General features: G+C 41.9%; 1 protein-coding gene across 3 annotated transcripts; it reads left to right on the top strand.

The window, feature by feature from the left end:
- The first annotated feature begins 529 nt into the window (after positions 1-529).
- Positions 530-15532, top strand: slc15a2 (solute carrier family 15 member 2). Of its 3 annotated transcripts, none has more exons than XM_048978910.1 (24): positions 530-1097; positions 3946-4042; positions 5738-5784; positions 6631-6718; positions 6869-7010; positions 7804-7896; positions 8006-8105; positions 8334-8424; positions 8851-8928; positions 9774-9856; positions 9990-10073; positions 10309-10398; positions 10553-10597; positions 10815-10847; positions 11097-11185; positions 11901-11982; positions 12184-12309; positions 12590-12754; positions 12889-12935; positions 13034-13141; positions 13308-13404; positions 13501-13647; positions 13734-13838; positions 14481-15532. In XM_048978910.1, exons 2-24 carry the CDS (start codon positions 4027-4029, stop codon positions 14685-14687), a joined length of 2163 nt encoding a protein of 720 aa, XP_048834867.1. In that variant the 5' UTR covers positions 530-1097; positions 3946-4026; the 3' UTR covers positions 14688-15532. The 3 variants fall into 3 exon arrangements, with proteins under 3 accessions (XP_048834867.1, XP_048834866.1, XP_048834868.1); XM_048978909.1 differs by having other exon boundaries at positions 530-1137; XM_048978911.1 differs by lacking the exon at positions 530-1097 and having other exon boundaries at positions 3784-4042; positions 13504-13647.
- The last annotated feature ends 2300 nt before the right edge of the window (positions 15533-17832 follow it).

Raw genomic sequence — 17832 nt, 5'->3', positions numbered from 1 at the left:
CTGGACTCAAACCAGCAACCTTCTGATTACAGGTACAGGGGTTTAGGCCACTGAACCCCAATTTCACACATTGCTTACTGGTTTCACAAGAGCCAACATGCATGATACATGAGGGTCTAGTCATGTTCTTCTACCACAAGTTGAAATTGCTGGGTTCCGTGTCTTTAGAGCATTATGAATGAGTTCATTTTACATATTACCTACATGTTTCACAAGTGCCAACGTGCTTGATATGTGTAGGTTTACTCAGGTCCTTTTACCACAAGCTAAAATTTTGTGACTTTTATTTTGAAACAGCGCGGACCGTCTAAAGCCCCTTGATCGCATGAATACACAACAGTAGCTGGATTGTTTTCTATTCAATTTGCATGCTGTTTCAGCAACAAACACGAATTTGTGGATGTGGCGTGTTTGTTTTTGTATTTTGTAAATACAGAGAAGATCTGTCTGGCGAATATCGAACCCAGTACAGATGTGACTTGCATTTTTTTCTAAAGTTTAAAACATTTTTGTAGTCGGTTAAACATTACCACATTAAGACAACGGTCTGCAATTAAATTAGTTTGTACTATCAAATACACTAAAAAATAAGGCACATAAAAGTAATGTGAATCTGTCTAAGTATTGTCTAATTATTTACTGCTTAATTATAATTTTACTTTTTATAACTCCCAGCGTTCCGTGGTCCGGTACCGGTCTGCGACTGAGTTAAAAATACTTTGATTTGTAAATACTGTTCTTGCTGGCTGTAGCAAATCCTATTAATATGCTGTAAATAAGAACGTTCGTCTTTTGTTAATTTTTTGTCAAAAGGAACATGTCAGTGCAGTCGTGCAATTATTCCTAAATCTTTAGGGGAATATGAGGATTACAGTTCGCACTCGTCCCGAATATCAAGAGATCGACCCATACTGAAAAATAAAATGTCGTATCCCGTATTTTTGCACCGCGTGGTCTACCCTCTGTCCCCCAGCAGCTTAGACAGGGTAGGGGACATGGGAGGGGGGTGGTCTTAATTATTTCCTGTGGCAGCCCTAGAAGGACTGATACTTTGATACTCCATACTGATACTCCAGTTAGCCAAACACGAGGAAACGGTGAGGAAAAAGCCTGCGATTCCAAAAAGGCTGATGCAATGTAAGCCTCGGGTCTACCGGAGCCGGTAGTTAGAGGACGCGGTGGGAGTTAAAACTCTGACAACAAACGAAAATGTATAGGGAGTTTACAGACGTGCTTTCTCACTACGACGATGGTCTTACTTTTGGTGTGTTTGTGTGTTGCTTAATGTAGAGCCAATAATAGTGTAACAGTGTAACCAATAATATTTTTTAATGAAATTACTCCATTAATTTTACTCGCACGCCTGTTTCTAAAAATGACTATACACGTGTTGAAAACTGTCAGAACAATTTTTGTCAGCATCAGTTTCTCGGCATCAGATCACCCGGTTAATAGTTTTGTATGAATGATGTAGTAATGTATTACAATCAGGGCTGGGAGGGATATCTCTTAGTACACAAGCCCTCCTGGTAAAGCTCTTAAGGGGGCACAGATACTTCGTAATAACACGGTTACTACTGAAGTATAAATCATGGACAAACATAATTTCTACCCGAGTTAAAAGATGCGTCGCCATTCATTAATGATGATCGAACATGAGATAATTAGTTGTGTTACGATTCATTATTAATGAATTAACATAAGATCGTTATGTAACTAAGACTTAGTTTGTGGTTAATTAATACACAACTAATAGCATAACACTATATTATTTGTGGCCTGTCAAATGTTCCCCTTGGTATTTTCGTAAAACAGATATTATACAGAACTTTTGACAGCTCTTTCATTGCTCAGATCTAAATTTTATTTCATGTGTTTTTTTTTATCACCGACTAGGCTGTTGTAGCTATTTAAGAAAACAACGCTGAAGGAAAACATTCTTCTAAAAATAGATATGAGGTATGGGTGAATTCAGGTGTTGTGGAACATCAAGTAATGCGGGACAGTTAAGCTTTGACAAGATTGTTTTCCTGGCGACTAAAGTAGATCCAATTAGAAAAAAAACAGATTTTATTGGTCTGAGGTCAAAGTTGAGGGCGTGGCAAGACGGGAACATCTCTCAGAAATCACAGGGTAAACTGGATGACATGTGCCTTTTGGATTGTATTGATATTTAGGTTATAAACGTTACTAAAAACTAAATTGAACCTATTTTTTATGGGGTTATGTCTATGATATACTAGTCCAGTAATTGACAAAGTTCTATTTCATTTTTTAAACAGAGTTATTTTTCATTTGTCACACTTTACCAAACTGGTTAGGGAAGGTGGGACAGTATGCTTCAGGTAACATGGGACAGTTTTACAGGTTCTGCGAAGAAGATAGAAAGTACATATTTCACAGGATAGAGTCCCAACTCTTAACTATATTCATTAAGCATATGTAATATATAAATACTAGCATTTATTTTTTTTTATGAAATGGGAAAAATTACCAACTTGCCAATCAAAACCAAACAATACAACCCTCTGGACCTCCTTAAATTGGTGGAGACCCCAACTTCCCCCCAATGCTCAGCCTAAAGTTATGCCCATGGAACGTGACGTCATTTTATAGTGATGATTCCTTCACATGCAAAGACGGCTTTTAGGCTATCTGCAAGGCACAGAAAAACAGGGAAAAAGCTGAATTAATATTTTAATTTCAAAATTAACTTTAAACTTTTAAAATTAAAAGTTCGATAAAAATTTGATGTTTTACTATAAAATCTGTTTTACTTTGTTTACAGGTAGTATAAGCTTTGTATATAATTGTTTTAAATATTTTATGTAAAACAAAATCTAAAATGAAATTAAATCTATGGACTTTTTCCCTCAATAACTATTTTTGATAAAAAAAAACAACAATTAATGTTGAACTGTTTATTGAGTTGTTCTGTGTATTAAACTCAATCATCAAAATTTTTTGCAAAATTATTCAGTTTTGGTTTATTAAATTAACGCCTGTCTCAAATTACCTGAAATGTGTCCCATTAATGAATGGAGTATATAGACCTGTGTCATTACTCCTATAAACAAGAAATTTCTTTTTTGTCTTTTACTGTGATAATGAGACATCTTAAGGATTGCGGGAAGATATGTGGGCTAATTACAGTAGGTTAATGTTTCAATAGGCACTAGAAATCAAAATGGCAAGAAGTGCTCCACTTCACCTGAATTCCACATAGCTAGCTAGTTTACATGGCCAAAGACGTTTCATGGCTAACGAGCTTGTGTCAAATGTATTGGTAATCTGATTATGCCCCCCGTAACTGTAACAAAATGCAGTCACTTTCGTGTGTTACATGCATTACATTACTCAACCAAGCCTAACACACCTCTGTGCATATGCACCTTGGGGTAACTCTAGTGAGAAAGGCGCTATATATAAAAATAAATGTAATTGAAGTCAATTAATAGTTATGCAATTGAGGGCTCGTCAAAAACAAGCTAAATAGGGCTACATTTGAGTAAAATTAACAAACAATGCAAAATGTTCAGGACTATAGTGTAACTAATATTTTAATGTTTACTATAATACTTAGAGTAATGATTAATATACAACCATGTCTGAAATTATACCCTGGGATGGGAGGGGGGGTCACTAAATATTTTGGTCAGCAGCTGCCACTGCATTAAACATAATTGAATAACAAACATATGTTTGGAAGTTTCTTTTTTCGAAGCTGACAGGCTCAGTGCACAAAACGGTAGGTGCTTTGTGTATTCACCTACCGATGAAGTGGAATTAAAAAAAATGCATCATCAACTTCAATCCCTTTAGACGCGGTACTATTTCTGTAGCCATAAAGACATGCGTGGAACAAAGCACTGTCAAGCAAACTGAATTCTTTGCATGGATTTCGAAAGTGAAATATTAACCAAGGAGTGAAAAACATAAATCTAGCTCACAGGGAGAGCTTCATGAAACAGTAAAGGAGGACTGAACAGGCTGCAGGAGGCATCTGCGGAGGAGAACCTCATTGACATGGACAAGAAAACGGGTAACCCTAATGTCTTGTGGTGCATGTATCATTAGCGTCTGCTTAGCAGCCCTTAATTGCTTTTCTGTAAGTGTGAGTGGGGGGACATTTGTCAGAAATTGACAGAGTCTTGCCCTGGTGGACAGAACTTTGTGTCTCAGCTCATCCAAGCATATTCCTAGTGGTTGGAATTACTGTTTGACTGGAGTGCTGGAACAGACCTGCTCTTGCCGTTTAACCTGTGCTTTAACCTCTGCTTTAACCTGTGCTCTAGTGTGTGTTCAGGGGGTCAGGAAGGTTGTTGCTGCTGCCAGATGCTGAGAAGTTAGGGTTAGTATTGTTATGGTTAATACTGTATCTTAGTACCATATTCAGAACCTGCACAGGCACTTAAACTGAACATTGACCTAATCCTTCTAACGTCGTCATCTGTGGTATACAGTTAAATATATACCTATGGACCTCAAAAGAGCCTGCTTACTCTGCGCAGCAAGGATGTGAAGGCTTCTCAGTGCGATGCATCGAGGTCAAGCTCGTCACTCATAGGCTCTTGACTTTATGAAATAAAGCTTTTAGACCGACATTGCTCTGTGATGTGCGAGGAAGCATACAGGGGCGTAAACGTTGAACACCTTCAAGCCTGTGTCCTGAGAACCGCCGGGCACCATTAGTGCTGCTATTGATTTCACCACAATAGTGAACCTTCACTTTCTTTACAGTTTGATTTCACAACAACAACAATAATAATGAGAATAGCAATTATCATTCTTGTTTTTATTATTATTTTTCACTATTAATTTAATTTTCACTCATCTTTAAAAAACAAACCTGTTTTTCTGTTCACTGGCACCCTAAGTAAGGGTTCAGGTTGCAGAGTTTTCATGATCTCGCGAGTTCGCTGCAGTGGCGTGCAGTGCACTTCAGAGACTGACAAACCGTCTGTAAAACTGTAACTTTGACATAAAACCATTTGGCAATAGAATAAATCATTGATTTTCTATGAGTATAACATAACAAATGGGAAACCCAGTCTTGTTTGGATACTTAGAGCAGGTCCACTGCGTTACTTGCTGTGTGTTTTTGTTTCTCTAATTGAATATGAACATATATACTTCCAGCACATTAAAAATTTCAAAAGTCAGAATCAGTTAAACATTGATTTTATACAGTGTACTTTTTGGATTTGGATAACTGAAAAAGAAAGTACTTAAAATGTGAATGAGCTAGAAATGAGCAAACGCAAATCACTGCCAGTGATTTAAAATGTAGCTGGTTTATAAAAATTACCTATATTCTCAAATTAAAACAGTGTCGGAAAACATATGTAGTAGACAGTGTTATTTATTTGTGTTATTTTATTATTAGGGATATGACCATCATCAGCAAATTATAGAACCAAAGACTCTCTAGAGCTGTTGTTCTCAACTGTTTCAGCCTAACACACTCGGCAAACTGAAAATGAGCTCACAACCCCACAGCTGAGAAACACTGCTCTAGAGCACTTAAATATCCAAAATTTTTTTCATGCAGATTCAGCATAATCATCCTTCCACTATTTAATGTATTATTAAAAGTTTCTAGTAAAATAATCAATTTTCCTATCAGTACTGATTTGATGAATCATGTTTTAACTGTAGCTCAGAAGTCATCAGTGGTGCATCATCAAAATTGTCATATTGAATCATGTGTGAATTAAATTTCTTATTTTGTTCCTAGATATCATCCAGGAGAGTGATGAAAAAACCAAAGCGAAACATTCACCGGTATTGTTTTACATGCTTAAACTTCAGCTTAGTCATTTTTCAGATGATCTTATGGAGAAAAACTTAAAGGGGCACAAGGCTACAGTGGATAAGGGTAAACAACATCAGTACTGTGATAAGCAGAGGAGACCCATTGTCAGTCCATTCGGTGCCCAGCAGTACATACAAGTGTATAAATGCCAGACAAAGACAGGGTTGAAAAGCACCTGAGGATGAAATCAGGTTGGAGAGTGGAGTTATCGCAGAGTCATCAGGTTGGACAGCAGAAGAATCGCTGAGTCATCAGTTTGGTTACTGCAGAGTCATTAGGTCGGAGAGTGGGATTATTGCTGAGTCATCAGGTTGGAGAGCTGAATTATTGCAGAGTCATTGTGGTGGAGAGCAGAGTTATCGTGAAATCATCAGGTCAGACAACAGAATTACCTCAGAGCCCTCGGGCAGGTTATTGCAGATTCATCTGTGTGGAGTTCAGAGTTATCGTGGAATCACCAGGATGGACAATGGAGTTATCACAGAGGTATTGGGCCAGCTACTGCAGAGTTATAATAGAGTCATCAGGTCAGACAGTGGAGTTATCACAGAGACATCCAGTTGAAGAGCAGAGTTATCACAGAGTCATCAGGCTGGAGAACATTATTGCTGAGTCATCGGATTACAGAACAGAGTTATAGCATACATAGAGTTGTTGGGTTAGAGATTGGACTTATGACAGAGTCATTGGGTCAGAGAGCCAAGTTGTCACAGAGTCATCAGGTGGCAGAGTGGAGTTATCACAGAATCATCGTCTTAGTAAACATGGAGTCTATACATCAAGAAGTGCTAATACATCTTGCCTCACTGCTTCAGAAATTGTGTGGCACCAACTACCCTGTAAGCATCGCCTTCATTGTGGTGAATGAATTCTGCGAGAGATTCTCCTACTATGGCATGAAAGGTAATCACATCAATCCACACTATAGTGTTACCTATAGTAAACTCCGATGTAGAACTGCATTGAAAGGATTAGTTGAATAGCTTTTTAAAAATAAAGAGATAATCAAATTGTGGTTTCATGAGCCTATGTTGCTGTACCTTCACCTTGAAGCTCTGCTCACACTCTACTTCATGAACTACTTGCACTGGGACAAGAACCTCTCCACGGTGGTGTACCATGCATTCAGCAGCCTTTGCTACTTCACGCCCGTCCTGGGAGCCATCATCGCCGACTCCTGGCTTGGGAAGTTCAGGTGGGTTCAGTGGCAGTTCCATCACCTGGAACCATTTTAAGGTGGGGAGGTTGGGGGGAACTGTTTGGTGAAGTAATTCTGTGGTGGGGGGCTGCTTGGTCAGGTTATTTTGTGTGGGGGGGGGCTGCTTAGTGAGGTTATTCTGTGTGGGGGGAGGCAGCTTGGTGAGGTTATTCTGTGTGGGGGGGGCTGCTTGGTGAGGTTATTCTGTGGGGGGGCTCCTTGGTCAGGTTATTCTGTGGGGGGGCTGCCTGGTGAGATTATTCTGTGGGGGGGCTGCTTGGTGAGGTTATTCTGTGTGGGGGGCTCCTTGGTCAGGTTATTCTGTGGGGGGGCTGCTTGGTGAGGTTATTCTGTGGGGGGGCTGCTTGGTGAGGTTATTCTGTGGGGGGGCTCCTTGGTCAGGTTATTCTGTGGGGGGGCTGCCTGGTGAGATTATTCTGTGTGGGGGGAGGCAGCTTGGTCAGGTTATTCTGTGTGGGGGGGGCTGCCTGGTGAGGTTATTCTGTGGGGGGGCTGCTTGGTGAGGTTATTCTGTGGGGGGGCTCCTTGGTCAGGTTATTCTGTGGGGGGGCTGCCTGGTGAGATTATTCTGTGGGGGGGCTGCTTGGTCAGGTTACTCTGTGTGGGGGGGTGCTTGGTCAGAGTATTCTGTGGGGGGGCTGCTTGGTGAGGTTATTCTGTGGGGGGGGGGGAGGCAGCTTGTTCTGTGTGGGGGGCAACTTGGTCAGGTTAGTCTGGTAAAATATGGATGCCAATCTTGAAACGCTTTCTCCCCACGCTTTGCTTGCAGGACCATCATCTACCTCTCCATAGTGTATGTCATCGGTCATGTGGTGAAGTCTGTGGGAGCCATTCCCATCCTGGGGGACAACACCATGCACATGTGAGTGCTCCGCTGGACCCAGTGGCCCGCTGGGTCTCTCACAGCACCACCAATCCTATGCAGGCCGCCAACCCCATGCCCAGTCACGTACCTTCTCTGTTCGCTCCAGAGTACTGTCCCTGACGGGCTTGGTGCTCATCGCCATTGGGACGGGGGGGATCAAGCCCTGTGTGTCCGCATTCGGAGGAGACCAGTTTGAGGAAGAACACGTAAGGCGGAACGTGCCGAAATGCATATTTTCCCATGACTACGGGCTTATGTTCGAATACAGTGACATAGATGGGAAATGCTGGGCAGATCTGCTAGGCAGGAACAGGCACGTCTGACAGGACAGAGATTTCTGTTGACTGATTTGTGGGCCCTTTCTGTTGTTCAGTCAGGAGAACAGGTGCAGGCATGCAGTGAAGCACCTCATGCTTTAACCCCCCCTGTTTTAGGTGGAGGAACGGAGGAAGTTCTTCTCCATATTCTACATGTCGATCAATGCTGGGAGTGTCTTATCCACCATTATCACGCCGATACTGCGAGGTCAGTCTGGCTCTCCTTAGTTCAGTACGCATATCACCTAATTGCCACTATTATGGCAATATGGCACTTCCATAAACATCTTGTAGATGTTCTCTGTGATATATTGTAGATAGTATACTCTATATACCAGTGTTTCCCAACACGGTCCTCAGGGATCTGCAGACAGTCCATGTTTTTTGCTCCATTCTGGGGGCTGGGAGGCAGCAAAAATGTGGACTGTCTGGCAGGGAGCTGGAAGGGAGCAAAAATGTGGACCATCTGGGAGCCCCTTAGGACCTCACTGTTATGTATTATCCACTGGCAGTATCATGTGAAGTTTTTCTGACACATGATTTTATCACTTAGCTATAGAATGAATCATATTGAAAGTACTGTCCTATTGGCAAGAGGTCAGATCACACGACTGTTTCGGGTTTTGCTCTCCAGGTGACGTGCAGTGTTTCGACGGTGACTGCTACGCTCTTGCTTTTGGGGTGCCCGCAGCTTTGATGCTTATCGCCCTTGGTGAGTGAAGCCGCCCTCCTCCCTGCTTGCCGCTATTCCTCCAGGAAGGTGCCGCCTTCAGCTGTCTCAGACTCACTCCTGCCTAGATGACAGTCACAGCAGAAGACAGTCACCAAAGCCAAAGATATGAGTAACAATCACTGGTGTGAGGGGATGGACAGTATTATGTAGGCTTGCCTTTTTCAGCAAAGTTTCCCCTCAGAAGGCCTAAAGGAGACCTAAATCACACCAGGTTTAAAAACAGATTCTTGTATGAACTGTTAAAATTGTGTAGTGGTGCGGTGCTTAGTACTGCTGCCTCACCCCTCTAGGATCAGGGTTCAAGTGTCCGTCATGGCTCCATGCATGTGGAGTTTGCAGGTTCTCCCCGTGTCATTGTGGATACTCCGGTTTCCCCCCCACAGGCCAAAAAATAAACATGCTCAAGTGAATCGGAGTTATGAAATTGTCCATAGGTATACACATGTGAGTGAATTGTGTCTGAATGCCCTGCGATGACTTGGCTCCCCATCCTGGGTTGTTTCCTGCCTTGTGCCCATAGCCTCCAGGATAGGCTCCAGATCTCCAGCAACCCTGAATAGGATAAGCGGGTACAGAGAAACTAATGAATGGATGTTGATCTTGCCAGCAAAACAAGTAATTGTAGTCCAGACCAAGATTTTGTTTCAACCAACCAGTTGAGTAATCTGTGACTGTGACTCTTTATACTCAACTGGTTGGTTGTAACAAAATCCTGGATTTGTACTCGCTGGACCAGAAATCTCCACCTCTGGTAATGTATGTGTAAGTTTATATGATTTTTGATTTGTTTCTAATGAAAAGACAATACTCTCCCCATCACACAGTTGTGTTCATTGCTGGGAGCAGCTTGTACAAAAAGAGCCCCCCCGAAGGAAACGTGCTGCTGGATGTCTGCAGGTGCATGGCGGTACGTGCCACAGCCTCTCACTGCAGACCACTGTTGGTGTCCTGGGGTCTGATTGCATGACTTCTTATGAACCTTCATTGTTCACTTAGTCTAAGCTGATTGGCAGGTGTGTATCCTTCCTGTATCCCTGTAGTTTGCTGTGAAGAATCGCTGGAGAAGTTCAAAAACTGACCCTAAAAGAGCTCACTGGCTGGACTGGGCAGAGGAGAAGTTTTCGGTAAAGAGAGCAGATCCCAAGAGAGTCATGAGATATTGAGAGTCATGAGAGTCAATGACAGTAGGTGCTGGCAAAGCTAACAGGCAAAAGGGCAACCTTATGTATAGAGTACCACGTAAACGTGTTCTTGACAGAAGCTCTGAAGCACAGGTTCACCAGGTTTAATGCAGATGAACAAGCAGATGAGAAAGCTAGGAGATGGTCTCCAGTGGGATAAACAACCTTGTTTCTACAGAAACGCCTCATCCAGGAGATCAAGATGGTTCTTCGGGTGCTGCTACTTTACATCCCCCTTCCCATGTTCTGGGCTCTCTTTGACCAACAGGTAAGCCCTCATCACTCCAGCCTGCCTCATTGTGGTCAGCCTGTGATATAGCTCAGGGTAAGTGGCAGGAAGATGGATGGGTGTAAATCTGGGTGTTCTACCAAGATTGTCAGTCAAAATCAGTAAAATCTTTTTCTTTGTTTGTTCATTGAAGGGCTCTCGGTGGACACTGCAGGCCACCAGAATGAATTTGGACTCTGTAAGTGCAATTACTTTATCACGTTGTCTAATCTTTGTTTTCGTATTTTAGATGACAAACAATATATACAGGTGACATAAGCACACTTATGCAGGGTGAAACTTACACGACAAACATCTAAGACTGACCACTCGCTCAAAATGTAATGATAATATAATTTAATAATTTAGCAGAACAATTACAATAATTAAACAATAATTAATTCATTATACCACAGGGCCCATTTGTTCTGAAGCCGGATCAAATGCAGGTAAAGCTTTGATTGTGTGTGCATCTCCTCAGAACAGCACCTGTTTGCTTTCGTTTGCATTGTGTCCGTCTACCTGGAGTCAGAAATGATCATGACCTTTATGATTATTGCAGTTTCAAATCTCTTATCGCTTTATAGAAGTATTGAGCAAGAGTATTCACCAATGTCTTCTTAAATTGCCCTTGGTTTTATGATTTTGCAGTGTTTACTGCATCATTCTAATGGCACTTTGTTTCCTCCGTTTCCTAGATGCTAAACGCTCTGCTGATATTGGTCTTTGTCCCGATCTTCGACATGGGAGTGTATCCACTCATTGGCCTCTGCAAGATTAACTTTACGTGAGTCGCGTCTGGCTGATAGCGACAGGGTTATTCCATTCACGAAGGAATCTCAAGCTTTGTGAATTCACTTGCAATGAATCGGATCGGTCCTGACTATACTTAAGGAGGCTGATTAGATCATCCAGAGCTTCAGACCTGCTACAGATCATTATACAGCTGTTGTTCAAATGATCCTCTTGGTCTTAAACCACAATGTTTTCTTTCCCAGGAAAGCACACCCACTACAAGATCTAGAGAGACACTCAAAACCCTAAATATTTTAATTACTTTTTATTTCAAATACTGCACTTCACGTACCAGTAGACTAAAGTTTTCTACTTATTATTGTCTAATTTAAAAGCTTGGAGAGGTTTTGGGATTAGTATGGGACACTCTTTTCATTCAGAAGAACTTTGAACTTGCTTGAACACAAGCAAAAGTTGGAGCTACAGTCAATGATTCTTACTCTGTAAGGTTGGTCTTAGTATCAAGAAGCAGCTTTCATTGCTAAGGCACTTTGTTAGCAAGCCCTGCTTCCTCAGGTGCCAGATGGTCATTCATCATCTCACCCTGCTAGCAGTGCCTTTCTACTCAGAATAATGAGTCTTTCCTTCAGCGTGTTGATGTATGACGTGCTGTTTTGACATGATGAGGAATAAGGAAATTCAGGATCTGGGTTTGTGCAGCTTGGCTTTGTGTCAGTTGAAACTATCTGACGGCATCATCTCTCCAGGCCGCTGAAGAAGATGGCCACTGGCATGATTCTCGCAGCCCTGGCCTTTGTAGCTGCAACGATCGTGGAAGTGAACGTCATAGTAAGATTCTCAAGTTTAATCAGTGTGCATGCAGTGTGGTCCTGTTATCAATCTGGAATATATTTATTCCAAACTGTATAGTTGCGGTGATCCTGACATCCGCCAGCACCTCAGCCCCCAATCCTCTTGACTTCTGCTCTGTAAATGGCTTCACTCCTGCAGCATTTCCATCACATGCATCCTTCTATACTTCTCTGGCAGAAAACTGTGGTGGAGGCTCCACCAGCAGGGGAGAGCTTATTGCAGATTCTCAATCTGGCAGATGGTGAGGTCAGGGTGACTATTTCGGAGACTGGCCTTTTCCCAGACCCCATCAAGCCCTATGAGGTCAGTGCAAATAGCATAATATCCCACAGGCAAGCAGCAGAATAATGTATTCAAGGGCAGTGACTTCACTCCCAGCTTCCCACACCTAAGAATGAGCTTTAATAGTGAACCTGTATCACATATTCATCATCCACATCAAATATTCATTACCTGTATTACATATTCATTACCTGTATTACATATTCATTACCCACATTACGTATTCATTACCCACATTGCATATTCGCATCATAGCATGTGATGAACTGCACTCAAAATAATCATGGATGTGCCTTGACAGGATCCATGGGAATATCAGAGGCTACCGCTGAATGGAAAAAGTCAAAACCATACAGTCAAGATCAAGTATGACGCAGTAGACTTCAACTATGTTCTTTCATTCCACGAACAAAAGGCTTATAGCTTGATCCTGCACAAAGACATAGCCAACATTGAATGTAAACTTGTAAGTAAATAAAAGGCCTTTCTTTTCAGTAGGACTAATTATTTAATGCATTAATGCCGATTGCTCAATCTGTCTGTGTTTGCCTACTGTTGGATGGAGATGTGTCAAACTTAGTGTGTTGCATTGCTTTTTAGGTGGAAGACTTAATTGAGAAATCTGAGAAAGGTGATGCATTCGTCAGGTAAACACACGTAGAATAACCATGCAAAGGCCAATGCTTGTTAACACATTCCTCGTCGTAAGCTTGTGCAATTTGGGGGCATTTGTTTACTCTGCCAGGTTTGTCAATGCCAACAACAAGGGCCTGAATGTGACTGTTGGTGGGCAAGACTTTCAGGTAGCTCCTGCTTTTGGCATCTCTCCCAGTAGGAGCGTGGTGAGAGCACAGTGAGTATCACAGGAGGTCTTGACACTCTATCATTACTCTACATTTTGTGTCCTTGGACCAGCTGAGTAATTATTATTTTGTGATAATGGCAGATATAACAGAATGCTTAATGGACAAAAGTCTTCACGAGTCGATGATAATTAACAGCTAATCACTATCTAACAGATACAGTGACGTGAAATGCATGTCAGACCAAAACCAGTACTCAGTAGATCTGGGTCTCCTTGACTTTGGTGCCTCCTACACTGTCATTCTGGAACCAGTACGTAAAGCCCTCCTGCAGCATTTATGCTAAATTTCTGAATATATGAATAATAAATGAATAAATTAGCCTGTTTATTTTTTTTCCCAAACATAGCAGGTCCCCAATGAATTAGTGGCCAGAAAGATGGAGGACGTCCATGCGAACAACGTGCATATTGCCTGGCAGGTGCCGCAATACGCCCTGATAACAGCAGGGGAGGTCATGTTCTCCATCACGGGCCTAGAGTTCTCCTATTCTCAGGTACAGAACTCAGTGTTGTTTCAGTGTGTTCAACGTAGCACCACAGTATCCAGCTTCACCCTATCCCTAACCCTCCGTACCACCAGGCCCCAGCCAATATGAAATCTGTGCTGCAAGCCGTCTGGCTTATGACGGTGGCCTTCGGAAACGTCATTGTGCTGATTGTGGCAGAAGGGGCCGGCCTGCAACAGGTAGGCCTTAATCCTGCAAGTCAGTAGTGGCTGGGAGGGAAAGCACGAGGCTGCTTGCGTGTGAGATCCCTCGGTGAAACTTTAGGTAAAAACCACGAGGTGTGAAGCAGGTCATGTTCCACTTTCACTGTGAATCAATGCTACACCTTTTGTCAACATCATAACAAGCCAGCGAGAATTGTAGTCACATCAATGATTGTCAGAAGTGTATGCCATTAATAATGTCTTTATTTCTGTTCAACATTCACATTAGGGTATTTTATTGATGGTTCTAAAAAGTTCACAGAGCAATGACTCATTATTTTCCAAGTATCAGTCATTTTCATTCACCGGCCCCCCATCCCTGAATAGTGAAGGGTTACCAGTTTGTCAGAAGGTCTCTTGACTGAAGGAAAGGTTCCGTGTTTACAGTACTCACCACTGGTGGACATTGAGCTAGCAAATGAATCCATGCTGCATCCAGCATGCAGCGCTGCGCTAAACAATACAGTGTTATAGATTGCTGGTTGAAATCCTGGAAGGATTCCAGTTCACTGAATAGAGAGATTATGAGCTTTATTGCCTCATAAAAATCTGTAAAGAATTGTTTAGTTTCTTCACTTGTTTGGTATTAAGTGAGTGACTCGACCACCTTCATTATAGTGGGTGGAGTTTGTGCTGTTCGCTGCTCTCCTGGTCGCCGTCTGCCTCATCTTCTCCATCATGGCCCACTTCTACACCTATGTCAACCCTGACCGACTGGATGAGATGTTTTCTGAAGATGCCTTTGATGACAATGAGAAGAACTCGAAGAGACACCCAGGGCAAGAGGTGCCTCTCAAAAATGTGTCCCGAAACACCAGGATTTAATCTGGAGTGAAGCTCTACCTGAGCAGATACCCCAGGCCTTGCCAAGAAGCACTCCAGAGTGGTAAAAACAAATATGCCGTTTTCTCAGATAATAAATCAGTATATCAAAATGCAGCAACTAAAATCTGTTTGGTTCAGAAGTATAAAATAGACAATGTAACACTTCTTACTGTATACAGATGCTCCGCTACTTACGAATGAGATACGTTCCGAACAGCCGTTCATAATTTGAAATGTTCATAAGTCGTTATTCAACATCATTTTCAGGATATACGTAAGTACAAAGGATGTACTGGGAGTAGTAGTAGGATGCTGGGAGTACGCACGCTACGCTGCTGCGCGGCGGGAGTAGCGGTCAGAAGTCGTACTAGGCGGAATTGGCGCACAGGAAAAAGAATTGATGTTGCGGACAGGAAACAGCTGGCTAAGGAAGACAATTTGGACTTACAGTCCTCTTCGTTCGTATGTCTGAAAGTTCGTACGTTGAAAGTTCATAAGTAGAGGAGCGTCTATATTAAAATTACGTGATAGTGACATGAAATTTAAGATTTTTAAAGAATTTAATATGAAGGAGTCGCTGCTGATGAATAGAATGGCTCATCTAGGCCTGGATAAATACTAACAGAAATAATATGTTGTGATACAGATTTACCTACTGTTTTGAAACCTTTTGAAAGATTGTTCCCATTTCATTTTACTTTTACTTTTCTTAAGTAATTTTACAGTGTGTATATATGTTGCTTTTAGGGTTAAGCCAATATCCTCCATTGGAGAAGAATTTTTAAATAACTATTTAATTCTGCTAAAACTTTCTTCATATTGCTAATAAACTATACTACACTTGACCTATTCTAAATGTGCTTAGTCTGATTTTCTTTTACTTGAAAAATGACAATGTTTCCAGAATTCTAATTTGTTATTAATTCATCAAGTCATATTAATATCCTTGTGAAAGTGTATCTAAAAACTCTTGAATGCTTATTAGAAGTTGGAAAAACATTATTGTAGAAGGAGATGAGTCACAAGGGGTGGCATGGTGGTGCAGTGGTTAGCACTGTTGCCTCACACCTCTGGGACCCGGGGTCGAGTCTCCGCCTGGGTTGCATGTGTGCGGAGTTTGCGTGTTCTCCCCATGTCATCGTGGGGTTTCCTCCGGATACTCCGGTTTCCCCCCACAGTCCAAAAACATGCTGAGGCTAATTGGAGTTGCTAAATTGCCCATAGATGTGCATGTGTGAGTGAATGGTGTGTGAGTGTGCCCTGCGATGGGCTGGCCCCCCATCCTGGGTTGTTCCCTGCCTCGTGCCCATTGCTTCCCGCGACCCAGTAGGATACGTGGAAATGGATGGAGATGAGTCACATTCAGAACTGCATTTATCATTGCTGAAAAAAACCATGTGCAGAGATGCAGTTCCAGCAGAGGGCAGCAGAGGGTGAATTTTGATAGTAGGAGAACCTTCACAAACTGACGGCAGCCACGATCTCGGTAGATTTACCCTTTTAACTGGGCCTGCACTACAGGGCTGCAGTAACTGTTATACCTTCATTTACGTATCCTTTCCATTAGCCACCTAGAATCAGAAATGATTACACGGTATGTCAAAGCGAAAAAAAAAGGTTTAATGCGAATTAGACAAACTTATAGGTGTTTTAAACTGGTTGATATTTTTACATTAATTGATTGCTCCAAGCTCTTTATTACATTAGTTATTCAATTTTTAAACACTTAAATAATGTATTTGCTTCTGCTGATATTGCAGCGGGCGTAAGTGATTTAAGTTACAGAATCAGTAATGATGTTAGAGGGGGAATCTTATGCTGGGTAGGTAGGTACCCCAACTAATTAAATTACCTCAGGACCTTGATATATTAATCTTGTATTTGGAAGGAGAGAGAGAGTGCAGTTGAGCTACATGTACTGTGAACCTATTTTATGCTTTGATGACCTTCTTCATATATAATCATATGGGGTCAGATTTCAGGAGTATGAGTATTGATCAGTCACCTCATTATGTCTATGTTTTACATTTGTATTAATTTTTATTATGTATGGTTGATTATTGAGTTTTTCACTTGATTGCATGCATTGGCAGTCAGTGTTACCATTGGCCTAAACTGCCAATTGTGTGGTCAGGTTTGCCATCGCTCTGTACTGAGATACTTGTAATACATATAGACGACTAAATTCATTTGATTAGGTAAGTGATTCATTCAGCAATGTGCTTAAGGACAACATGCACACACTGCAGAGCCTCCAAACCCAGGAGGTAATGTAAGGCCAGCATACCTAACCTTTAACAGATATAAATGTATACGTTTGGCTCCTTAATGGTTTTATGGCTGTTCATCAGACATGGGGTTTACTTAACTTTTTTTTTTTACATAAACAACAGCAATGAATTGCTCACCATCCATCCATCGATCCATTTTCCAAACTGCTTATCCTACTGGGTCGCGGGGGGTCCGGAGCCTATCCCAGAAGCAATGGGCACGAGGCAGGGAACAACCCAGGATGGGGGACCAGCCCATTGCAGGAATTGCTCACCATCTTCCAGCTTATTGTGCTTTTCAGCTATGTAACATGTTTTCCACATCCAAGTAACTGATCAGGCTATACCAGACACTGCAGCTATAGGGAACTTTCAAATGCGTAGGCCTACATACCTACCAATCACCTGAGTAACTGAGGCCACACCTGTAAACAGTGTAGTTTCCACACACACATTCACTGATATATCTGGGAGGATAACCTAAAGAATATAGAAAAAATCCCTAACTCAACATTGTTGAAATGTAAAGACAGGACGTGGATTATATGTTATTATCCATTCGTCTTTTAACTGCACATCCTGGTCAAGTTGCCTATTCCAGGCAGTACATCCTTAAACATCGAGTGTAAACGCAATTAGACGTTTTAAGAGCAATCGTGGTTATCAGTTTATTATTAGTAGTGTTCTTGTATTATAAAACATAAATTCCACCATTATAGCAAAGTGGCACGGTATGTCAGTCTGTAACCCTATCCCCTCACGCCTTCGGGTTGGGGGCTTGAACCCTGCCGCTTCCCTGTGTGTGCAGGTTGCATGTTCTTCCCATACAAAAGGAGGTGCAGTAAGGCCGCTGTAAGATGAATAAGGTACAGTAT

The sequence above is a fragment of the Brienomyrus brachyistius genome, chromosome 16 (genome assembly GCF_023856365.1).
Source record: "Brienomyrus brachyistius isolate T26 chromosome 16, BBRACH_0.4, whole genome shotgun sequence".
NCBI lineage: Eukaryota > Metazoa > Chordata > Actinopteri > Osteoglossiformes > Mormyridae > Brienomyrus > Brienomyrus brachyistius.
The sequence above is the reverse complement of the archived record's forward strand: the minus strand, read 5'-3'. Positions and strand labels throughout refer to the sequence as shown.